This window comes from Brachionichthys hirsutus, chromosome 23, assembly GCF_040956055.1.
Source record: "Brachionichthys hirsutus isolate HB-005 chromosome 23, CSIRO-AGI_Bhir_v1, whole genome shotgun sequence".
Taxonomy (NCBI): Eukaryota; Metazoa; Chordata; class Actinopteri; order Lophiiformes; family Brachionichthyidae; genus Brachionichthys; species Brachionichthys hirsutus.
The window spans coordinates 7,345,138-7,369,224 of record NC_090919.1 but is presented as its reverse complement, the minus strand read 5'-3'; the positions used below and the strand labels follow the sequence as shown (position 1 = coordinate 7,369,224).

The 24,087-nt window shown below is 48.7% G+C and overlaps 1 protein-coding gene across 1 annotated transcript in view; it reads left to right on the top strand.

Annotated features, from left to right (window-relative positions):
* The window catches only part of lrch4 (leucine-rich repeats and calponin homology (CH) domain containing 4), a 37,785-nt gene extending 18,317 nt beyond the window's left edge, over window positions 1-19,468 (top strand). Inside the window, exons 7-18 of the mRNA XM_068755688.1 lie at window positions 922-1,036; window positions 3,046-3,140; window positions 3,219-3,271; window positions 7,568-7,717; window positions 7,811-7,879; window positions 9,414-9,483; window positions 9,558-9,621; window positions 12,697-12,795; window positions 12,883-12,980; window positions 13,991-14,128; window positions 14,332-14,409; window positions 19,103-19,468. Coding sequence (XP_068611789.1) covers window positions 922-1,036; window positions 3,046-3,140; window positions 3,219-3,271; window positions 7,568-7,717; window positions 7,811-7,879; window positions 9,414-9,483; window positions 9,558-9,621; window positions 12,697-12,795; window positions 12,883-12,980; window positions 13,991-14,128; window positions 14,332-14,409; window positions 19,103-19,333 — 1,260 coding nt within the window. The 3' untranslated portion in view covers window positions 19,334-19,468. The remainder of the gene's footprint in view (window positions 1-921; window positions 1,037-3,045; window positions 3,141-3,218; window positions 3,272-7,567; window positions 7,718-7,810; window positions 7,880-9,413; window positions 9,484-9,557; window positions 9,622-12,696; window positions 12,796-12,882; window positions 12,981-13,990; window positions 14,129-14,331; window positions 14,410-19,102) is intronic.
* Window positions 19,469-24,087: the final 4,619 nt, after the last annotated feature.

Sequence of the window (24,087 nt, the reverse complement as noted above, 5' to 3'; positions counted from 1 at the left end):
TGTGGTACTGCATGAGGTACTGTAGTACTGTATGAGGTACTGTGGTACTGCATGAGGAAGTCTGGAGTGGCAGAGAAGTATGTCAGTAGTTCGGGACATGTAGGACAGTAGTGAAGTGTGCAGTAGGAGTAACAGGGGAGTTTAGTGTAGAGGTGGGATGCACCAGGGATCAGCTCTGAGCCCCTTCTTGTTTGTCATGGTGATGGATAGACTAACACACATGTGTCAAACCTGTCCAGTGGAGGGCCGAGACACTCCAGGTTTTCTTTCCAACCATCTCTCCAGCAGCTGATCTCACTATTGAGTTCCTTCTCTCAAATCGGAGGTGTTGATCATTACAATCACCTGCTTTAGTAGCCGGCTGGCAGGAAAACCTGGAGTGTCTCGGCCCTCCACCGGACGGGTTTGACACCCCTGGACTAACAGATGAGGTGAGACAGGAAGCGCCTTGGAGGGGAGAGAGATTTCTGCCAGACGCGTTTCAGTAGGTGATTACAGAACTAGCAGGATTCACTTGATGGTTTATTTCACTGTTTTTGGGTTGGTAATGGCCGAAAACCACCATAATAATAGAGTAGAAACGTGGGAAAAGTGAGTTTCTGTAATGGATAACGCTGAAGGGATAAGCAAAATGTAGCAAATCTGCTTTGATAGTCAAAATTTGTGTACATGCTGCTACTATTAAAATGTCTTAGGGACAGTTTGCCTTTAGATTTCACGCAATTTTCATTCTGATTGAGAGTAAAAATAATTAGTGAACAATCTTTCGTTACTTTTTGAACTGTCTTGCCTTTTTTGCAATCTCAGCATTACTTTTTGTCAAATGTTCATTTATATAAATGCCAGTGCCTTTCAGCTTGTGTCCCTGTTTAAGACGTTCCATCTTAGATCACAAACAAATGACTGTCTATCTGTGTCCAGTCCGTCGATGGCTTCTCAGAGCTTTCCCTACGCATGGCTGACGTCACACGAGACCAGAGGAACCTTGAGGAGGAGGAGGAAGAGGAGGATGGGCCTCCTTTGGAATCCAACGAAGGCAAGGAGAAGCACACGTGAAGGCATAAACAGTAGTACCTTGACATACGAGTAGAATTTGTTCCTGGACCGAGCTTGTAACTCAAATCAATGTTTCCCATATAAAATAACTGAAAACAATTGAATCCATTTCTGTTGTCTAAAAACACTCAGATCATCGCTAATAACAATGATAAAATGTTTAATTTGTTATGTAGATACACACAATGATTTACTGTAGTATAAAATGTGGTTTTATTATGAGATTAACTTCAAGACCGACGTTAGCCCTAATGGCGGCGTGCCGTGCATAGGAGGTGGAGGTGGAGGAGGAGGATGGAGGGAGAGATTTGGAAGGTACATAGACTTTATGCAGTAATTGTACCTTACAGGTACTCGTACATAAACTTGGGCATACTAGTTCTGCCCCTGGAAGGCTTTGTGTTCTTGACGGCATCCTTCTGGTTGAGGATTGTGCACATCGTCCATGTACTCCTCTAGTACTGACGTGTCCCATCACTTACGGACACCAGGGTCATGTTCATGGATCATTTCATCTCCATCGTCATCAACGTCGCTTCTTCACTGCCATCCTCACCACCACCATGAATACTCACAGATACAGTCAGAATCACATCAGTCCTGGAAACACAACACGGAGACGTGCAGGAGACAAAGACGGAAGGTGGAGAACAGCTGAACTGAACCAGTGAAGCTAGCTAGCTGCGCTCGGACAGCTAGCACCACCATCTGGAAGTTACTCAAATCTCAAATGTATGCCCCCATCCCAAATCAAAAATATTGCTTGTAGGTTTCCTCGTATCTTGGAATGCTTGTATGTCTAGTTATTACTGTATATATAATCTTCTGTGTACACAGAAGTTAAATATGGAGTTCCACAGGGTCCAGTGCTTGGACCTATTCTGTTCACGCTGTATATGCTTCCCTTCGGTAACATTATTAAGAAACACAGCATAAATCTCCACTGCTATGCAGACGATACTCAATTATACCTGTCAGTTCAGCCAGACAAAGTCGATCAGTTGGTTAGACTTCAGACTTCCAAGAACTTCCTGTTATTAAATCTAAATAAAACTAACGTACTGGTTCTTGGCCCGGTACCAAGTTGCACACATGCCTTCTGTTGCGTCGCCAGCTCTGATGTAAAAGAAGGAATTGGAACCTTTCTTTGGTAGAAATAAATTAGAAGGCATTAACAAGGTAACAGCCCTGATAACGCTCCCTGAAACCTGCTATTACTAACCGTTAGCGTTAAACGAATCCCTTCTCATGCATTATGTTCAGAAGACGAGAGACTCGTAGTCTGCCGCTAGCTTCTCCGTGCACCGAGGCAGGAAGACCAGAAAGGTCACCTGTCCTTCCTGAGAAACCAGATATGCTTATTTTTTTACACAGTTCCAATAATGGACTTGGACTTGAGTTGATTGTGTTCGTCACTTTCTGATATCGTTTTATTTTTGAGTGCTCAGCTCATATTTTCTTTTAAAAAGGAGATAATTTTAATTTCTATCCATTCTTCTATAACTGCCACTGAATAGTTTATGTGCAGACGTTCCTCACGTAACACCGACTCAGAGTTACGATGATACGAAGTATGTGTTTAGCAACAAGAAGTCACTGTTAAGACAAGCGGAATGCACTGGCAGTGGCGTTGTGAGTGAGAATGTACATATGTACAGTATAAATGTACATGCAAATATTTAAAAAAGTCATTCATCAATTAAATTCCATTTCCGTCAGCTTGGCCCAGGGCGGCTGTGGTTTACCATCACCGGTGTGGAATGAATAAATGCAGTCCATTATTATTATCCTTATCAGTTAGAGATAAGTTGACATGACTGAGTACTCGGGTAACAAATTAAGCAGTAATTTAACACTGCAAACCCAGAGTTACCCTTCTCTAAATGTAGAACAGCAAAAAACGTACCTCCTTTAAGGCGGCTGACTTCTGAAAAAAAAAACGTTATCCAGCACCCTGAGAAAAACGTTTCTCTGCCATACTCGTTTCAGGAAATGGAGAAGCTGAGCAAGTGGACTTGCTTGACGGCAGTGTGTCGGAAGAAGAGGTGGAGACTGGAACGGAACCCGTCACAGCACCTCCTCAGGTCATCCACCGGGTCCAAAGTCATGTCTGTCTGTCTCAGCATGGAGTAACAGTAACTTCTTGTGTTGTGGCTTTCTAGGAGCAGAGGGAGAACTCTCCACCATCACAGTCCCTGGACTCGGCAGTGTGCAGGTAGGTGGTGCAACTAAACCAGTCACTGAACCGCAGGAAGATTCGTTCAGTCGGACGCTGCATGTTAGGATGCCGTCGAGTCAATGCAACGCTTGCATCACAAGTCTGTTCTGGATGAAGGGACTTGAATTGTTGAATTTGTTGAGGGCAAAATGGCAGAATAAAAATCGTTGGAAAACAAACTCTGGTGCATTGTGGATCCGGCCTCGGATGGAGACCAAAATCATCAACTCATCGATGGCTATTCCAAAATCACACCAAAAATGTATGGTGGCGCAGTGGGTGGTGCTGTTGCTTCACGGCAAAGTTGCAGGTTCAAATCCGACTCGCGGCCTTTCTGTGCAAAGTTTGCACGTTCGACTCGTGTCTGCGTGACACGGAGAACCAGAAATATGCAACTTGGGTCCAGGTCATTATTGCAAATGAGTTAGTTCTCAATTAACCTACCTGGTTAAATAAAGGTCAACTTAAAACATTTAACGAGAATGCACTCCTGGCATCTGGGCAATCTCCTGAGTTTCGGGGGGGGGGGGGGGGGGTTCCTGGTTCTCTTCTCAGACCTGGATCAGAATATCCTGGACGCTCTGTGGCAGTCCTTGGCGACATTTGATGTCCCATAGGGACACAATTGGATTCGGGTCAGGGCACCATGAGGGACTTATCATCCAGAACCTGACGACACACTCTGGTCACATGATGCATTGTCTATGGCCACCTGCACCACTGTAAGGATTCCTTCACCTAGCTACCTGCTCAGACCTGGAGCCGGGCCCTTTATCTGCATGCGCTGTTTGTCCGGGTCTTAATCCTCCGAGCAGACAGCGTAGCACAGGCCGTGCTAGACTGAGACTGAGTCCATGCTAGACTGAGACTGAGACTGAGTCCATGCCAGTCTAGCATGGCCTGTGCTAGACTGGCATGGACTCAGTCTAGGGAACAGTTTTCCTGCTGCGGACCTCTGCTGCAGTCTTATTTATTAACAGCGCATATATTCAGTGGCATTTAAAAAGCATTTACGTAGTGCTATGAACCGCTACTCGTCCTGTGTGATAGTGGTTTTTCTGAACCCCAGGTCCTGGTTCCTCTCGCCACAGAGGGCTGAACGGTGTGTTTGAGGAGCTGGGAAAGGTCAATAGACTGCAGTTCCCATCACTCGTAATCTCGTCTGTTCACTCAGGCATGTTGAGTGGATCTGCTGTTATCTTGGACTCGGTCCATGTGTATCTGTTTGGCGAGCGGTCAGCTCCCTGTTGTCTGTGTAAATGTTGAGCTTCGTTCCTTCGGCCGTCCAAACCCGGCCTCCGATGTCCGACCGCCTCTGGAGTAGTCAGAATCCCTCCCCTGCAAGAAGCAGCTCTATTGCTGATTTTTGTTCCACGGAACATGCTGTGCCCTTTTTGATGATACATGAACTTGGCCCTGAAGAACATCCTAAATATAGATTTGAATTTACTCAGTGCGGCCCCAGGCCTCTTCCGCTGGGCGTGATTTTGATGTAGTCACTGCTCTGCTTCTGATGCGGACAGATCGGGTGTAGCTGTTGCACAATCCGCTTCCTCCTCCACAAACACGACAGCCGTGCTGCAGCTTCAGCAACGCGGTTACTGAGTAGAAATTATTCAGCTCTCAGAATGAAGCTGCACGTCTGTCAGATCTTTATTTTGTACTTTGATTTAACCAAGTAAAATGTTTGAGAACTAGCTCTGATTTACAAACGTGACCTGGCCAAGAGGCCCCGATAGAACAACGAACAACGAACAATCACACACAGGAAACACTGACACATGACACCAGTGTAAAGTAAGACACAAAGATGTGTGTGTGTGTGTGTGTGTGTGTGTGTGCGGGTTTGCAGAAGTCTGAAGCTGTTTTCTAATGAGTTCCAGTCATCAGCTGCTCTAAAGCGAACAAATAGGAAGGAGTTTATAAATAAAAAATAGACCAGGGTTGAGGCCGCCGCCTCTCTAGCGAGTCCGAGACATGATGGAGACATCGTCTCTCGGCTGGCCTGAGATCTTCTCCCGGAAGTGCTGCAGGAAGTGTCTGAGGTGTCTGTTGCCTCGGCAACCTGGCTCCGGATAAGTGGTAGAAGATGTCTGGTTGAATCTACATGAGATTCTTTTTCTCTCATACGATGCAGGGATTGCGGTGGGGGGTGGGGGGTGGGGGACATTCATGCTTTCATCCTCTCCGTGATCTTGTCATCTCTTTTCTCTGTACCAGTGTGTGTGTTGCCAGAATTTGTCCGATTTACAAAGTTTTAATCAGAGTTCGGATTAAAATTATGATCCGATGCACCGTGTTCATGGACCTTAAAAATATTGATCCGACTAGGACTTGCGTGTTCATGCATCACACTTTTGATCCGATTAAATTATGTTGACATGCGCAATTTTTACCAAATATAACGTAAATAGTAGTAGAAGAAGCCGTAGCGACTTCCGTTGTAAACAAAACATGGCCCCGCCCTTTTCTGCTTGAAACGTCAGCGTTAGCTCGTTTTCCCGTTTGCGCTGTTAGTTTCCTCCTTTAACATCTCCAGCAACGTGTTTGTCTCAGATATTGACCAGTTCTGACTTTCGCTCGCTCTGCTTCAGCTAGCTTCAGGGAATAGCATTAGCGCGTTTAGCTGACGTCACAGACATGCGCAGTAAGGACGGCTTGTACCGGAACATCGGAGTAAGTGTTTTCATGCGCCCTGATCGGATCATCAATCGGTATAAAGCACCCCTCTCGACCGGGATCGAATCTTGATCGGATTGAGATTGAGGCCAGACTAATACGATTTGGGTGTGTACACGAAGCATCTGAACTTAAATTATAGACATCTAACGATTGATTTCTTTGCTTGTGGGTTTCATGGGTTGTTTAGCACATCATGGTGCTACGGGTAGCGCGGTTAGCAGGAGCTAACGTAGCATTGCCAGTTTCTCCCGTGTGCCGTCCCAAGCCGGATAAATGCAGAGAGTTGAGTCAGGAACGGCATAAATAAGAAAGTCATACCGGATCGGTCGAGGTCCGGCTCAACAACGACCGCCGGCAGCGCCGTAAACCCACGGGACGCTGCTGGACACGACTGTGGGTCGAAGAAGAGGAGGAGGAGGAGGAAGAGGAGGAGGAAGACGGGTGCATCAGCAGAGCGACGAGAGGGAATGGAAGAGTTCAGGACTGAGAGTAGAGACTCTGAATGTTGGGACGATGACGGGAAAAGCTAGAGAGCTGGTGATGATGAGGAGGAGGAGGAGGAAGGTGGATGTGTGTCCAGGAGACCAGGAGGAAAGGAAGCAAGGCTAGAAGCTGAGGAGAAGTTCTTACGCTCCACAGGTAGGAGGTGAGTTAGAGGAGGAGGAGAAGTTCTTACGCTCCACAGGTAGGAGGTGAGTTAGAGGAGGAGGAGAAGTTCTTACGCTCCACAGGTAGGAGGTGAGTTAGAGGAGGAGGAGAAGTTAGAAGACAGTGGTGAGGACAGCCATGATGGACGGCTTAGAGACAGGAAAAGACAGGAGGCGGAGCTAGAAGTGGAGGAGATGAAGATGCTGAGGTTGTCCTTGGGAGGGACCAGGTTGGACAGGATTAGAAATGAGACAATAAGAGGGACAGTGAAGGTTAGACATTTTGGAGACAAGGTCAGAGAGACCAGACTTTGATGGTTTGGACATGTCCAGAGGAGAGACAGGGACTATATCGGTAGAAGGATGCTGAGGATGGAACTGCCAGGGAACAGGACTAGAGGACGACCCAGGAGAAGAGACATGGACGTAGTGAGGGAGGACATGAGAGTGGCTGGTGTTGGGGAGGACGATGCAAAGGACAGGGTGAAGTGGAGAACGTTGACTTGCTGTGGAGACCCCTCAGGGGACAAGAAGAAAGTACAGTGGTAGTAGTACTCAGTAGTAGTATTTTAGCCGCTGTGTCATCCTTGAGGAGACACTTTTCATAATGATCGTTTGTTTGATGGTAGAAAAGTCGGGACTTCCACGAATCACTTTCTCACACTGCAGGTTTAGATTCGTTTAGTCCCTTAATAATAAAATAAAAAAACGGCATCTTGCGATTACTTTGTGACTAATATTTAAATTAGTTTGACAGTCTGAAACATTTAAGAGTGACAAACATGCAAAAGAAGAAGTTGAATGGTGGACATGTCAAACACATTCTGTACGTACAAGGCTTCGAAGGCAAGGAGTTGGTCTCCGCCCACGAGGAACCTTTGGGTTCCGGCCCTGGCTGGTGGGCGGAGTCCGTTTAGAATCATGACCGTTGATGAGCTCTAAGAGATATTCTCCTCATGTCCAGGCTGCACGTGGAGTTGGGCTCCCGGTCGTCAGCTTCCTGCTCCTCTCCCTTGTCCCCCACCAGCCCCACCCTGGAAGAGAAGAGGAGGCCTGGCACCCTCCTCATCTGGCAGGAGAGGGAGCGCCTGCAACAGGAGAGAGAAACGGCTTGGTGAGAGACGCCGTGTGAGCTCTGCAGCATGAGAGGCGCTCTATCACGGGCGACGCCCTTCCGTCTATCGATCAAATTCTACCCTCTCTGCAGTCTGCTGAAGTCAGCCGCGAAAACAGGAAGTCACATGGCCTCCACAGCAGTGACAGGAAGTGGCTCTGTGTAAGTAAGAACTGACTTCCTAAGTCACTTAGACAGGAAGTGGCTTTGTGTAAGTAAGAACTGACTTCCTAAGTCACTTAGACAGGAAGTGGCTCTGTGTAAGAACTGACTTCCTAAGTCACTTAGACAGGAAGTGGCTCTGTGTAAGAACTGACTTCCTAAGTCACTTAGACAGGAAGTGGCTCTGTGTAAGAACTGACTTCCTAAGTTACGTAGACAAGAAGTGGCTCTGTGTAAGAACTGACTTCCTAAGTCACTTAGACAGGAAGTGGCTCTGTGTACGAACTGACTTCCTAAGTCACGTAGACAGGAAGTGGCTCTGTGTAAGAACTGACTTCCTAAGTCACTTAGACAGGAAGTGGCTCTGTGTAAGAACTGACTTCCTAAGTCACTTAGACAGGAAGTGGCTTTGTGTAAGTAAGAACTGACTTCCTAAGTCACTTAGACAGGAAGTGGCTCTGTGTAAGAACTGACTTCCTAAGTCACTTAGACAGGAAGTGGCTCTGTGTAAGAACTGACTTCCTAAGTCACTTAGACAGGAAGTGGCTCTGTGTAAGAACTGACTTCCTAAGTCACGTAGACAAGAAGTGGCTCTGTGTAAGAACTGACTTCCTAAGTCACTTAGACAGGAAGTGGCTCTGTGTACGAACTGACTTCCTAAGTCACGTAGACAGGAAGTGGCTCTGTGTAAGAACTGACTTCCTAAGTCACTTAGACAGGAAGTGGCTCTGTGTAAGAACTGACTTCCTAAGTCACTTAGACAGGAAGTGGCTCTGTGTAAGAACTGACTTCCTAAGTCACTTAGACAGGAAGTGGCTCTGTGTAAGAACTGACTTCCTAAGTCACGTAGACAGGAAGTGGCTCTGTGTAAGAACTGACTTCCTAAGTCACTTAGACAGGAAGTGGCTCTGTGTAAGAACTGACTTCCTAAGTCACTTAGACAGGAAGTGGCTCTGTGTAAGAACTGACTTCCTAAGTCACTTAGACAGGAAGTGGCTCTGTGTAAGAACTGACTTCCTAAGTCACGTAGACAGGAAGTGGCTCTGTGTAAGAACTGACTTCCTAAGTCACTTAGACAGGAAGTGGCTCTGTGTAAGAACTGACTTCCTAAGTCACTTAGACAGGAAGTGGCTCTGTGTAAGAACTGACTTCCTAAGTCACTTAGACAGGAAGTGGCTCTGTGTAAGAACTGACTTCCTAAGTCACTTAGACAGGAAGTGGCTCTGTGTAAGAACTGACTTCCTAAGTCACGTAGACAGGAAGTGGCTCTGTGTAAGTAAGAACTGACTTCCTAAGTCACTTAGACAGGAAGTGGCTCTGGGTAAGAACTGACTTCCTAAGTCACTTAGACAGGAAGTGGCTCTGTGTAAGAACTGACTTCCTAAGTCACTTAGACAGGAAGTGGCTCTGTGTAAGAACTGACTTCCTAAGTCACTTAGACAGGAAGTGGCTCTGTGTAAGTAAGAACTGATGAAGTGAAAGGTCTGACTTTCTAAGTCACTGGACTTTAAAGCTGCTGTTTCCCCCTGAACAGTCGGCAGTATCTGTCTCCCCCTAGTGGTGGATCCCCAGCGAGCACCCCCCCAGGCAGTCAGCGAGCGGCGGTGAGTGCTGCCGCTTGTTTCATGGGAGGTGATCAGACTTGGGTGGTGAGATTTCAGTGCCTGTTTGTTTTCAGAGTGCTGACCGGACGAGTCCAGTGTCTCCTGCAACTCTTGTGCATCGCTTCAGCAGCAGAACAGGTAGCGCAAGACGGGTGCATGTTATCACCCAAACACGCAAGTAACCGCGGCGACATCGTGCACATCAGACACGTTACACGCACAGCTCATGGCTTAAAGCCTTTTGTAAGATGCAATTTACATGAGGACTTACTTGAGGTTTCTAAAAAAGATGAAGGTAATTTTGTTCCACGCCTTCAACGACACCATCTCATACCCAGACCTGCACCTGGACCCAGACCTGCACTTGCAGGTGGGGGCCCTGCCCTCCCCCACCAAGTCTGGACCCAGACCTGGACCTGGACGCACCTGACTGTTTTTGTCCCGTCCAGGAGTTGTCACCGACGCCACCACAGTGTGATAGAAATTACGCTTTAACGTTTTGGGAACTGGTTGAATGGACCTGGTTTAATTGACCTGGTTGAATAGAACTGGTTGAATTGAACTGGTTGAATTGAACTGGTTGAATAGACCTGGTTGAATTGACCTGCTTGAATTGACCTGCTTGAATAGAACTGGTTGAATTGAACTGGTTGAATTGAACTGGTTGAATAGACCTGGTTGAATTGACCTGCTTGAATTGACCTGCTTGAATTGACCTGGTTTAATTAAACTGGTTTAATTAAACTGGTTTTAATTAAACTGGTTGAATAGACCTGGTTGAATTGACCTGGTTGAATAGACCTGGTTGAATTGAACTGGTTGAATAGACCTGCTTGAATTGAACTGGTTTAATTAAACTGGTTGAATTAAACTGGTTGAATAGACCTGGTTAAATTGACCTGGTTGAATTGAACTGGTTGAATAGACCTGGTTGAATAGACCTGGTTGAATTGAACTGGTTGAATAGACCTGGTTGAATTGAACTGGTTGAATATACCTGGTTGAATAGACCTGGTTGAATAGACCTGGTTGAATTGACCTGGTTGAATTGACCTGGTTGAATAGACCTGGTTGAATTGAACTGGTTGAATAGACCTGGTTGAATTGACCTGGTTGAATTGACCTGGTTGAATTGACCTGGTTGAATAGACCTGGTTGAATTGAACTGGTTGAATAGACCTGGTTGAACAGAACTGGTTGAATAGACCTGGTTGAGTAGACCTGGTTGAATTGACCTGGCTGAATTGAACTGGTTGAATTGTGAACTGGTTGAATAGACCTGGTTGAATAGACCTGGTTGAATAGACCTGGTTGAGTAGACCTGGTTGAATTGACCTGGTTGAATTGACCTGGTTGAATTGACCTGGTTGAATTGAACTGGTTGAATTGACCTGGTTGAATTGAACTGGTTGAATTGAACTGGTTGAATTGACCTGGTTGAATTGAACTGGTTGAATTGACCTGGTTGAACAGAACTGGTTGAATTGACCTGGTTGAATTGAACTGGTTGAACAGAACTGGTTGAATAGACCTGTTGAATTGAACTGGTTGAATAGACCTGGTTGAATTGAACTGGTTGAATAGACCTGGTTGAATATACCTGGTTGAATAGACCTTGTTGAATTGACCTGGTTGAATTGACCTGGTTGAATAGACCTGGTTGAATTGAACTGGTTGAATAGACCTGGTTGAATTGACCTGGTTGAATTGACCTGGTTGAATTGACCTGGTTGAATTGACCTGGTTGAATAGACCTGGTTGAATTGAACTGGTTGAATAGACCTGGTTGAACAGAACTGGTTGAATAGACCTGGTTGAGTAGACCTGGTTGAATTGACCTGGTTGAATTGAACTGGTTGAATAGACCTGGTTGAATAGACCTGGTTGAGTAGGCCTGGTTGAATAGACCTGGTTGAGTAGACCTGGTTGAATTGACCTGGTTGAATTGACCTGGTTGAATTGACCTGGTTGAATTGAACTGGTTGAATTGAACTGGTTGAATTGAACTGGTTGAATTGACCTGGTTGAATTGAACTGGTTGAATTGACCTGGTTGAACAGAACTGGTTGAATTGACCTGGTTGAATTGACCTGGTTGAATTGAACTGGTTGAATTGACCTGGTTGAACAGAACTGGTTGAATTGACCTGGTTGAATTGAACTGGTTGAACAGAACTGGTTGAATAGACCTGTTGAATTGAACTGGTTGAATAGACCTGGTTGAATTGAACTGGTTGAATAGACCTGGTTGAATAGACCTGGTTGAATAGACCTGGTTGAATTGACCTGGTTGAATTGACCTGGTTGAATAGACCTGGTTGAATTGAACTGGTTGAATAGACCTGGTTGAATTGACCTGGTTGAATTGACCTGGTTGAATTGACCTGGTTGAATAGACCTGGTTGAATTGAACTGGTTGAATAGACCTGGTTGAACAGAACTGGTTGAATAGACCTGGTTGAGTAGACCTGGTTGAATTGACCTGGTTGAATTGAACTGGTTGAATAGACCTGGTTGAATTGTGAACTGGTTGAATAGACCTGGTTGAATAGACCTGGTTGAATAGACCTGGTTGAATTGACCTGGTTGAGTAGACCTGGTTGAATTGACCTGGTTGAATTGACCTGGTTGAATTGACCTGGTTGAATTGACCTGGTTGAATTGACCTGGTTGAATTGACCTGGTTGAATTGAACTGGTTGAATTGAACTGGTTGAATTGAACTGGTTGAATTGACCTGGTTGAACAGAACTGGTTGAATTGACCTGGTTGAATTGAACTGGTTGAATTGAACTGGTTGAATTGACCTGGTTGAACAGAACTGGTTGAATTGACCTGGTTGAATTGAACTGGTTGAACAGAACTGGTTGAATAGACCTGTTGAGTAGACCTGGTTGAGTAGACCTGGTTGAATTGACCTGGTTGAATAGACCTGGTTGAATAGACCTGGTTGAATTGACCTGGTTGAATTGACCTGGTTGAATTGACCTGGTTGAATTGAGGAACGGCTCCAATGTCAGAGCAGCGCCGGCGAGTTCTGAATGGAGTCTAAAAGAAAGAATCACTGATGGGAACTGCTCAGTGTTGGTCTGTGTACAGCGTGTACAGCGTGTACACAGCTGTGTACAGCGTGTCGTTGCATGGTCTAAGTCAGTAGAGGGTAGTTGTCTATCTGACATAATGTTTGGTAACTTTGGTGTTCATGTTTGTGCCAGATGCAGCGTCCTCCCCCGAGACGCCCCTTCCACTCGGCAAAACCCAGAAACCCACCAGTTTCCTGTTCCACAGTCCGTCCTGCAGCGCCAGGCACGCAGGTACTGAAACCACGCGCACCCTGCGAGCCCTGATCCATCGCGTACGTAAATACTCCGCGAGAACACCGACTCCGGTCTTTCTGACAGGATCGGCCTTTGACCTCGGAGACGTTGGCAGAAGTGAGTCTCGCATCAGCCTCTGCTCTCCAGAGAACCCGAGACCAGACATCACACAGCTGCGCAAGGTAATCGATACACGGCCGATTCAGCAGAACACGGAACCGTGAAGAAACGTAGAGATGCGTATGAATACTCTGCTGACGCGTAAATACTCTACTAACGCGTAAATACTCTACTCACACGTGAATACTCTGCTGACGCGTAAATACTCTACTCACGCGTGAATACTCTACTGACGCGTGAATACTCTGCTGACGCGTGAATACTCTGCTGACGCGTGAATACTCTGCTGACGCGTGAATACTCTGCTGAGGCGTGAATACTCTGCTGAGGCGTGAATACTCTACTCACACGTGAATACTCTGCTGACGCGTGAATGCTCTGCTGACGCGTGAATGCTCTGCTGACGCGTGAATGCTCTGCTGACGCGTGAATACTCTGCTGGCGCGTGAATGCTCTGCTGACGCGTGAATACTCTGCTGGCGCGTGAATACTCTGCTGGCGCGTGAATACTCTGCTGGCGCGTGAATACTCTGCTGGCGCGTGAATACTCTGCTGACGCGTGAATACTCTGCTGACGCGTGAATACTCTGCTGACGCGTGAATACTCTGCTGACGCGTGAATACTCTGCTGACGCGTGAATACTCTGCTGGCGCGTGAATACTCTGCTGACGCGTGAATACTCTGCTGACGCGTGAATACTCTGCTGACGCGTGAATACTCTGCTGGCGCGTGAATACTCTGCTGGCGCGTGAATACTCTGCTGGCGCGTGAATACTCTGCTGGCGCGTGAATACTCTGCTGGCGCGTGAATACTCTGCTGGCGCGTGAACACTCTGCTGACGCGTGAATACTCTGCTGAGGCGTGAATACTCTGCTGACGCGTGAATACTCTGCTGACGCGTGAATACTCTGCTGACGCGTGAATACTCTGCTGGCGCGTGAATACTCTGCTGACGCGTGAATACTCTGCTGGCGCGTGAATGCTCTGCTGACGCGTGAATACTCTGCAGAAGCAGCGAAGCGGCTGTAAAGTAGATGGATGGAAATCATGGCGCGTTTCTCTGTCCTCAGACTCTGGAGTCTCGTCTGGGGACCACCTTACCGGAGGATCTGGGTGAGGCCTTATCCAATGGCGCTGTCCTGTGCCAGCTGGCCAATCGGATTCGACCACGCTCCGTGTCAACCATCCACGTCCCCTCCCCAGCAGTCGTGAGTCTTTTCTTTCTTTGCAGAATGATCCATTTTCACGTCACTTATTTAATAACGATCAGCCTGTTGATCACCAGCAGGTGGCAGCTGTGTCCTGTGTGACACGCCCTCCTGCTGCGAGACGATTCATGATATTCTGAGTTCAACCAAGTTGAGAAACGTTTTTTCTAGAATCTAAATGTTTCTCTTTCATTATTTTTCAGCCAACATTGAGCGCAGCAAAGAGTCGACTCAATGTGGAGAACTTCATCGATGCTTGTCGCAGGCTGGGAGTCCCAGAGGTATGATGTCATCGTCTCCTGCCGTCCTGCTCACGCCGCGTCCTCCACTGTCGTCTGTCGGTTCAGCCAAAAGGTCGAGGTAGAAAACGACGAATCAACTGGACTTGCTCGCTGTATGAGGCTGGTAGTTTTCTTCTTGTACCTGCTGGTCGGGTCCCACTTTAAGGTCCCACTTTAAGGTCCCGCTTTAAGGTCCCGCTTTAAGGTCCCGCTTTAAGGTCCCGCTTTAAGGTCCCACTTTAAGGTCCCACTTTAAGGTCCCACTTTAAGGTCCCGCTTTAAGGTCCCGCTTTAAGGTCCCGCTTTAAGGTCCCGCTTTAAGGTCCCGCTTTAAGGTCCCGCTTTAAGGTCCCGCTTTAAGGTCCCACTTTAAGGTCCCACTTTAAGGTCCCACTTTAAGGTCCCGCTTTAAGGTCCCGCTTTAAGGTCCCACTTTAAGGTCTCATATGTAGCTGAGACGTCATCAAGGCACAAGAACTCAAAGTGGACCCGGATGAAGCCCTTGTCTCATACGAGGTCACTCTTCACCTGCATTACTGTTAGAGCCGTAAAAAGACCAAAGACCATCTCACCCAAGACCACGTTTACGCGCTGCTGGATCTCTGCCTGACCCCCCACCCCCCACCCCCCTACTTCGAGTACAGAGAAAACTACTGCAGGCAGAATCATGGTGGTGCCACGGGTTCACCGGTATCTCCGATAGAAGCCAACTTGTGCATGGAAGAGGTGGAAAGCAAGGCCCTGTCCTCTTTACAGGGACGACCCCCAGCGACTGGTTCGGGGACGTGGACGACCCCCAGCGCCTGGTTCGGGGACGTGGACGACCCCCAGCGCCTGGTTCGGGGACGTGGACGACCCCCAGCGACTGGTTCGGGGACGTGGACGACACTTGGGTAAAAACCAGGGCTCAAGAAGTGGGGGCCTTTACAGACCTCATCAACACGGTGGTTCCCTACATCAAGTTCACCCATGAAGATGTTCAGGACAACGTCCTGCCCGTCCTGGGCTGTGCTGGACACCTTGAAATGGGTGGGAATCTCAACATTGAAGTGCACAGAACCCCCCCCCCCCCCACACACACACACACACACACACACACACACACACACACACAACGACCAGGATCTTCTTTGTGATTCCCACCAACCAATGTTAGGGCTCATCAGAACCCTGAGCCACGGGCCCAAGACGTCCCCACAAGAGGAAGGGCAGAAGCACATCCGGGACGCTCTGAAGACACGTCGCTGTCCAACCTGGACATTTGTCAAGACCAATAAACTACTACTGTACTTTCTTCTTGTCCCGTAAGGGACCGCCACAGCAACCCAACGTTCTCCACTTCACCCTGTCCTTTGCATCGTCCTCCCCAACACCAGCCACTCTCATGTCCTCCCTCACTACGTCCATGTCTCTTCTCCTGGGTCGTCCTCTAGTCCTGTCCTTTACATCGTCCTCCCCAACACCAGCCACTCTCATGTCCTCCCTCACTACGTCCATGTCTCTTCTCCTGGGTCGTCCTCTAGTCCTGTCCTTTACATCGTCCTCCCCAACACCAGCCACTCTCATGTCCTCCCTCACTACGTCCATGTCTCTTCTCCTGGGTCGTCCTCTAGTCCTGTCCTTTGCATCGTCCTCCCCAACACCAGCCACTCTCATGTCCTCCTCACTACGTCCATGTCTCTTCTCCTGGGTCGTCCTCTAGTCCTGTCCTTTACATCGTCCTCCCCAACACCAGCCACTCTCATGTCCTCCCTCACTACGTCCATGTCTCTTCTCCTGGGTCGTCCTCTAGTCCTGTCCTTTACATCGTCCTCCCCAACACCAGCCACTCTCATGTCCTCCCTCACTACGTCCATGTCTCTTCTCCTGGGTCGTCCTCTAGTCCTGTCCTTTACATCGTCCTCCCCAACACCAGCCACTCTCATGTCCTCCCTCACTACGTCCATGTCTCTTCTCCTGGGTCGTCCTCTAGTCCTGTCCTTTACATCGTCCTCCCCAACACCAGCCACTCTCACGTCCTCCCTCACTACGTCCATGTCTCTTCTCCTGGGTCGTCCTCTAGTCCTGTCCTTTACATCGTCCTCCCCAACACCAGCCACTCTCATGTCCTCCCTCACTACGTCCATGTCTCTTCTCCTGGGTCGTCCTCTAGTCCTGTCCTTTACATCGTCCTCCCCAACACCAGCCACTCTCATGTCCTCCCTCACTACGTCCATGTCTCTTCTCCTGGGTCGTCCTCTAGTCCTGTCCTTTACATCGTCCTCCCCAACACCAGCCACTCTCACGTCCTCCCTCACTACGTCCATGTCTCTTCTCCTGGGTCGTCCTCTAGTCCTGTCCTTTACATCGTCCTCCCCAACACCAGCCACTCTCATGTCCTCCCTCACTACGTCCATGTCTCTTCTCCTGGGTCGTCCTCTAGTCCTGTCCTTTACATCGTCCTCCCCAACACCAGCCACTCTCATGTCCTCCCTCACTACGTCCATGTCTCTTCTCCTGGGTCGTCCTCTAGTCCTGTCCTTTGCATCGTCCTCCCCAACACCAGCCACTCTCATGTCCTCCCTCACTACGTCCATGTCTCTTCTCCTGGGTCGTCCTCTAGTCCTGTCCTTTACATCGTCCTCCCCAACACCAGCCACTCTCATGTCCTCCCTCACTACGTCCATGTCTCTTCTCCTGGGTCGTCCTCTAGTCCTGTCCTTTACATCGTCCTCCCCAACACCAGCCACTCATGTCCTCCCTCACTACGTCCATGTCTCTTCTCCTGGGTCGTCCTCTAGTCCTGTCCTTTACATCGTCCTCCCCAACACCAGCCACTCTCACGTCCTCCCTCACTACGTCCATGTCTCTTCTCCTGGGTCGTCCTCTAGTCCTGTCCTTTACATCGTCCTCCCCAACACCAGCCACTCTCATGTCCTCCCTCACTACGTCCATGTCTCTTCTCCTGGGTCGTCCTCTAGTCCTGTCCTTTACATCGTCCTCCCCAACACCAGCCACTCTCATGTCCTCCCTCACTACGTCCATGTCTCTTCTCCTGGGTCGTCCTCTAGTCCTGTCCTTTACATCGTCCTCCCCAACACCAGCCACTCTCATGTCCTCCCTCACTACGTTCATGTCTCTTCTCCTGGTCGTCCTCTAGTCCTGTTCCCTGGCAGCTCCATCCTCAGCATCCTTCTACCTGAGTATTTTCAGTGACCACGATTCCCCTACACTTCAAGCCCTGCAACACCCTGAGACAGATGCTGGTCCACCAGAAAGACAAAATGCCCTGAGACAAACAGAACACTGTAGTGTCTGCTGTCCAGTGACCTGGACATTGGGGAGACCAAACAACTTCTCCACAACGTTTGGCTCAACACAGGAGAGACAACTCCTCAGGACAAGACTCAGCAGTCCACCTGCACTTGAAAGACACAGGACACTCCGTTGAGGACAGTAATGTCCAGGTGTTATCCAGGCAAGACAGACTGTTTGAGAGGGGAGGTAAAGAAGATGTTGTTGTCAAACTGGAGAGACCGTCCCTGAACAGGATGTCCTGGTGCTTTCAGTCCTTTCTTTGTTTTCTGCTCCATCATGAGTATAAGTATCTGGACTCTGTACCCCTCATGTAGAACTTAAGAGTTGAAACGTTCTCTACCAGACATGAACAAGTCCAGTTGATTCGCTCCGCGTCGTTGCTCCAGGCATTCAGCCGCCGTTGAACTAGGACAGGCAGGGGACGCTTCCTACGCTCCAGGCATTCAGCCGCCGTTGAACTAGGACAGGCAGGGGACGCTTCCTACGCTCCAGGCATTCACCCACCATTGAACTAGGACAGGCAGGGGACGCTTCCTACGGTCCAGGCATTCACCCGCCGTTGAACTAGGACAGGCAGGGGACGCTTCCTACGCTCCAGGCATTCACCCGCCGTTGAACTAGGACAGGCAGGGGACGCTTCCTACGGTCCAGGCATTCACCCGCCGTTGAACTAGGACAGGCAGGGGACGCTTCCTACGCTCCAGGCATTCACCCGCCGTTGAACTAGGACAGGCAGGGGACGCTTCCTACGCTCCAGGCATTCACCCGCCGTTGAACTAGGACAGGCAGGGGATGCTTCCTACGCTCCAGGCATTCACCCGCCTTTGAACTAGGACAGGCAGGGGATGCTTCCTACGCTCCAGGCATTCAGCCGCCGTTGAACTAGGACAGGCAGGGGACGCTTCCTACGCTCCAGGCATTCACCCACCATTGAACTAGGACAGGCAGGGGACGCTTCCTACGGTCCAGGCATTCACCCGCCGTTGAACTAGGACAGGCAGGGGACGCTTCCTACGCTCCAGGCATTCACCCGCCGTTGAACTAGAACAGGCAGGGGACGCTTCCTACGGTCCAGGCATTCACCCGCCGTTGAACTAGGACAGGCAGGGGACGCTTCCTACGCTCCAGGCATTCAGCCGCCGTTGAACTAGGACAGGCAGGGGACGCTTCCTACGCTCCAGGCATTCACCCGCCGTTGAACTAGGACAGGCAGGGGACGCTTCCTACGCTCCAGGCATTCAGCCGCCATTGAACTAGGACAGGCAGGAGACGCTTGCTGCTGCTTGAAGCTCAGTTGCTGCATTATTCCTGCTAAGGTTGGACTGATAAAGGCTCCTCTGTCTAATCTTGACTTTCCTGTCTCCATTGTCTGCCCTCCTGCCTGTGTCCTGTCCAGACCAGCCTGTGTGCATCCTCTGACGTGCTCCTCTCTAAGCTGCCTGCTGTGCTGTGCTGTGTGATGGCCCTGATGGTCGTGGAGGGGCGGGACACGAAGGAGGAACCGTTACCTCACCGCTCCTCACACTTGTCCTCGTCATTGTCCTCGCTGCTGTCCACAGATTTCCTTCTCTTCTACTGCACAGCCATGGTCCTGCTGTGTGTCCTCTACTGCTACCTGCTACCCTAGAGGAGCAGCGGTACGGCCTCTACCCCTGCCCCCCCACCCGGGGGGGGCAGCGGCTGTGACAACACAATGTCCTGTTCTGCTGCATATCAGCTCGGTATGAGCCGGACTCAGTGTGCTGAGGACGTGGTGTGAATCTCGCCCTGCCCAGTGGGGGGGGGGGGGGGGGGGCGCTGTAAAGGTTTCTGCCCCCGTGGGCAGACCACTGTTACTGACAGGAGTGTGACCTGTGAATGTGATGTTTGTATTCTTGGGACGGGTGGAGGTAAGACAAATGTAGAATGTGATTCAGTGCCTTTAGCTGAGCACCAGGGGGCGGCGTTGCCGCGTCCGTCCTCCATGCATGGCCCCGACCCCCCCCAAGAGACGGCGTGTCTCCATGACAACCTCCTTCATGTTTGTAGAAATGTAAACAAGTTATTAAATTATTGCTTTTGTATTTATTTTGGACTGCTGTTTGCGAGGAGAACCCGGGGGGGGGGGGGGGGGGGGGGCTTCATGGGTCCCGATCGACGTGTTTGCTTTAAAGTAATAATAAGAGGTTACCTGTTTGCTACGGTTTGACCAGTGTCACACGGCCTCTGCTGTTTCTACCACACCTGGCCCCCCCGCTCCGCCACATCTGGCCCCCCGCCCCGTCACATCTGGGCCCCCGCTCTTAGCTCTGCATCTTAAATCATATTGCATTGAGCTGGGAGGCTCACTTTTTTTAAGCCCTTAAAATCGACATCATTTCTCCTGCCGTTATTTAAATAACAGGAAAACTTTAAACCAAATTCAAAAGAAGAAACTAAAAATGGAGACTTGATTCAAAACATGTCCTTTCAGTACTTTTTTTCTTTTTTTAAGTTGACCAGATATGCAAACTGTCTAAACCTCTGGAGGGTGGAGTCCCCCCCCCCCCCCCATTATAATGCCATTCAGATGCTACGTAAACACATTTCAGCCGATAAAAAAAACAAGTAAAATATTTCAAAAGAATCTTCAGTAATAATCTTTGTTTCAAGTATTTGAGTTATTTGTGCATCATTTCATAAGTTTATATTGATTATGAGTTTGACCGTTTGAAAAGTCTCCTGTTTGACAGATTTTACCGTTTGTTCATCCCGTTATTGATCCAGTTATTGATCCCGTTATTGATCCAGTTATTGATCCAGTTATTGATCCCGTTATTGATCCAGTTATTGATCCCGTTATTGACCCCGTTATTGATCCAGTTATTGATCCCGTTATTGATCCCGTTATTGATCCAGTTATTGGTCCCGTTATTGATCCCGTTTCTGCCGCTTCGTCTGTTCTCTCAGCTGAAGCGGACAGACGACAGACTCTCGTTCATTCTCTGACGTTTTTCTTTCTTGAACGTTCTTTTTTGCCGCTTGAGGAGTCATTAAACTGAATTCTGACTGTCCGGCTGCTTCTGTTGTGTGAATGAATCCGCTGCGTCCCAGGACAGGTGTCGCGTTACCGCGTTACAGTGTTGCCGCGTTACCGCGTTACAGCGTTACAGCGTTACAGTGTTGCCGCGTTACCGCGTTACAGCGTTACAGCGTTACCGCGTTACAGCGTTACAGTGTTGCCGCGTTACAGCGTTACCACGGCAGTGAGTCGAGTCCGATTTTGCCGTTCCTGCTGCCAGATCAACCTGCAGACGACCGGAATCAATGATTAAGTTATTTTGACAGACACAATTTCACCAAATATACCAGATATTGATTAGTTCTTCAGCTAGCTTCAGGGACTAGCATTAGCGCGTTTAGCTGACGTCACAGACATGCGCAGTAAGGACGGCTTGTACCGGAACATCGGAGTAAGTGTTTTCAGGAACCCTGATCGGATCATCAATCGGTACCTGCATGGATTCTGCACCCCTGCTCTTCAAAGAGAACCACAACGATTACCTCTGTGTAGGAACAGCTTCAGAACAGCTTCAGAACCACTGGAGAACAGCTGCAGAACCGCTTCTCAAAAAACCAACATTGGATCCTGATGTCTCGGCTAACTATCGGCCGATTTCAAACCTTCCATTCCTGTCAAAGCTTCTAGAGAAAGCAGTTTCCAGTCAGCTGTGTGAATTCTTACAAGACAATCAGTTATTTGAGGTTTTCCAGTCGTGTTTCAGAGCTCATCATAGCACAGAGACAGCATTAGTTAAAGTCACCAATGACCTTTAATAGCGTCTGATAATGGACTTGTCTCCGTGCTTATTTTATTAGATCTCAGTGCAGCCTTTGACACAATAGATCATCAGATTCTGTTACAGAGGCTGGAACAATCTGTTGGTGTTAGAGGATCTGCATTGAACTGGTTTAGATCATATTTATCTGATAGATTTCAGTTTGTACGTGTTCATGATGAATCTTCTACGTACACTGAAGTTAAATATGGAGTTCCACAGGGTTCAGTGCTTGGACCTATTCTGTTCACGCTGTATATGCTTCCCTTAGGTAACATTATTAAGAAACACAGCATAAATCTCCACTGCTATGCAGACGATACTCAATTATACCTGTCAGTTCGGCCAGACAAAGTCGATCCGTTGGTTAGACTTCAGACGTGCCTTAAGGACATTAACTCCTGGATGACCGAGAACTTCCGGTTATTAAATCTAAATAAAACTGAGGTTCTGGTTCTTGGGCCAAAGCATCTCAGAAATGTTTGTTCTAGTGTTGGAGTTGAACTAGATGGCGTCTCAGTGTCCACCAGCACCACTGCCAAGAATCTGGGGGTAATCTTTGATCAGGACCTGTCCTTTCAGTCCCAGATTAAGCATATTTCAAGGACTGCGTTCTTTCACCTTCGGAATATTTCAAAGGTCAGGCACCTACTAACCCGAAAAGATGCAGAACAAATAGTCCATGCTTTGGTGACTTCCAGACTGGACTACTGCAACTCCTTACTGTCCGGCTGCCCAAAAAGGTCTATTAAACATCTCCAGCTGATCCAGAACGCAGCAGCTCGTGTTCTAACAGGAACCAGACTGAGAGAACACATTTCCCCTGTTCTGGCGTCTCTGCATTGGCTTCCTGTTAGAGAACGGATTGAATATAAAATCCTTCTACTTACTTTTAAAGCCCTCACTGGCCAGGCCCCTCCTTACCTTACAGAGATGATTATCCCGTATTGCCCCACTAGAACCCTGCCGTCCCAAAATGCTGGCCTGCTCGTGGTTCCAAACATGTCCAAGAGCAGACAGGGGGGCGGAGCTTCCAGTTATCAAGCTCCTTTATTGTGGAATCAGCTCCCTGATTGGTTCGTGAGACAGACACCATCTCTATGTTCAAGAGTAGATTAAAGACTTTCCTTTTTAACAAAGCTTATAACTAATCGATGCAGTAATCAATATAATCAATATGCTGTCATTAGGCAGCATTGGTGGCTTAACATCATGACACACTGAGCTCCTCCCTCTTTATCTGGTTATTCATGTTATAAATATATGTGTGCAATATGTCTCTATTCCCCGTAGTCTTTGTCCCTCTCTCTCTTTCAGGTCCTTCTGTCCGTGGTGCTGCAGAACCTGGACCTGTGTCCCTCAGCGCTGATGTCCACGTCGCTAGCATTAGCATTTATAGCTTTATATCGCTAGCATTAGCATCTTATTTTTGTCTGCTCCTGCTCTGTCTTGCTATCACTTCCTATCCATCTCCTTGTTTTTGACTCGTCTCCGACCTGCCATCCTCTCTCTCTCTCTCTCTCTCTCTCTCTCTCTCTCTCTCTACCCAGCCGGCCAGACAGATGGCCGTCCACCATGAGCCTAGGTTCTGTCCAAGGTTTCTGCCCGTTAAAGGGAAGTTTTTCCTTGCCTCCGTTGCTCTTGTGGGTCAAGTTGGGTTCTGTGTTTCCCTGCAGGTCTTTCCCTGCTAATCCTGTAAAGTGCCTTGAGATGACTTTATGTTGTGATCTGGCGCTACATAAATAAAACTGAATTGAATTGAATTGAACTGCAGAACTGCTTCAGAACCGCTTCAGAACAGCTTCAGAACAGCTGCAGAACAGCTGAAGAACAGCTTCAGAACCGCTGCAGAACCGCTTCAGAACAGCTTCAGAACAGCTACAGAACCGCTTCAGAACAGCTGCAGAACCGCTGCGGAACAGCTTCAGAACTGCTGCGGAACCGCTGCAGAACCGCTGCAGAACCCTTTGACTCGGTCTCTGAACCAACATGAAGAGCCTGAAGAACCGTAAAACGTCGCAGACAGTTAGAAGCAGAACGTTTGTACGGGCTTTAAGGTTCTACCGGTTCTGCACTGAGACTGGAGACGGGGCGTCTTCGTCTCGCTTGGTCCCAGATGGGTTCCTCAGAGCTGCAGTAACGTTTCCACTGGTTCTTTTCAGGATTCATTGTGTCCCCCCAAGCTCATCTTGGAGGACGGGGGACAGAGGCAGCTGGCTCAGACCGTCCAGGTGTTGGTCCACCTTGAAGACAGTTGCTCGCTGGTTCTGAAGGAGGAGACGTCTGGGCCGACTCAGAACGCTGCATGAACGGAACCACACAAATAAACGGCTGGAGAAGAGAAGTGTGTGAGAGTGTTGTCATGGTTACCAGAACATCAGCAGGAACGACCCAATAGTGACCCGAGAACGGGGAGGGGGGGGGGGGGGCAGGAAGGGGATCCAGTCCAAACCAGTCCTGTACAGCGCCACCGAGTGGTCAAAATATTATTTACGGGGGTTAAAATATCACAAATAAAAAAAGTCTTTAAAAACCCAAAACCCATCCTTGAGTGAGATCTACCCGTCCAGCAGGGGGGGGCGTC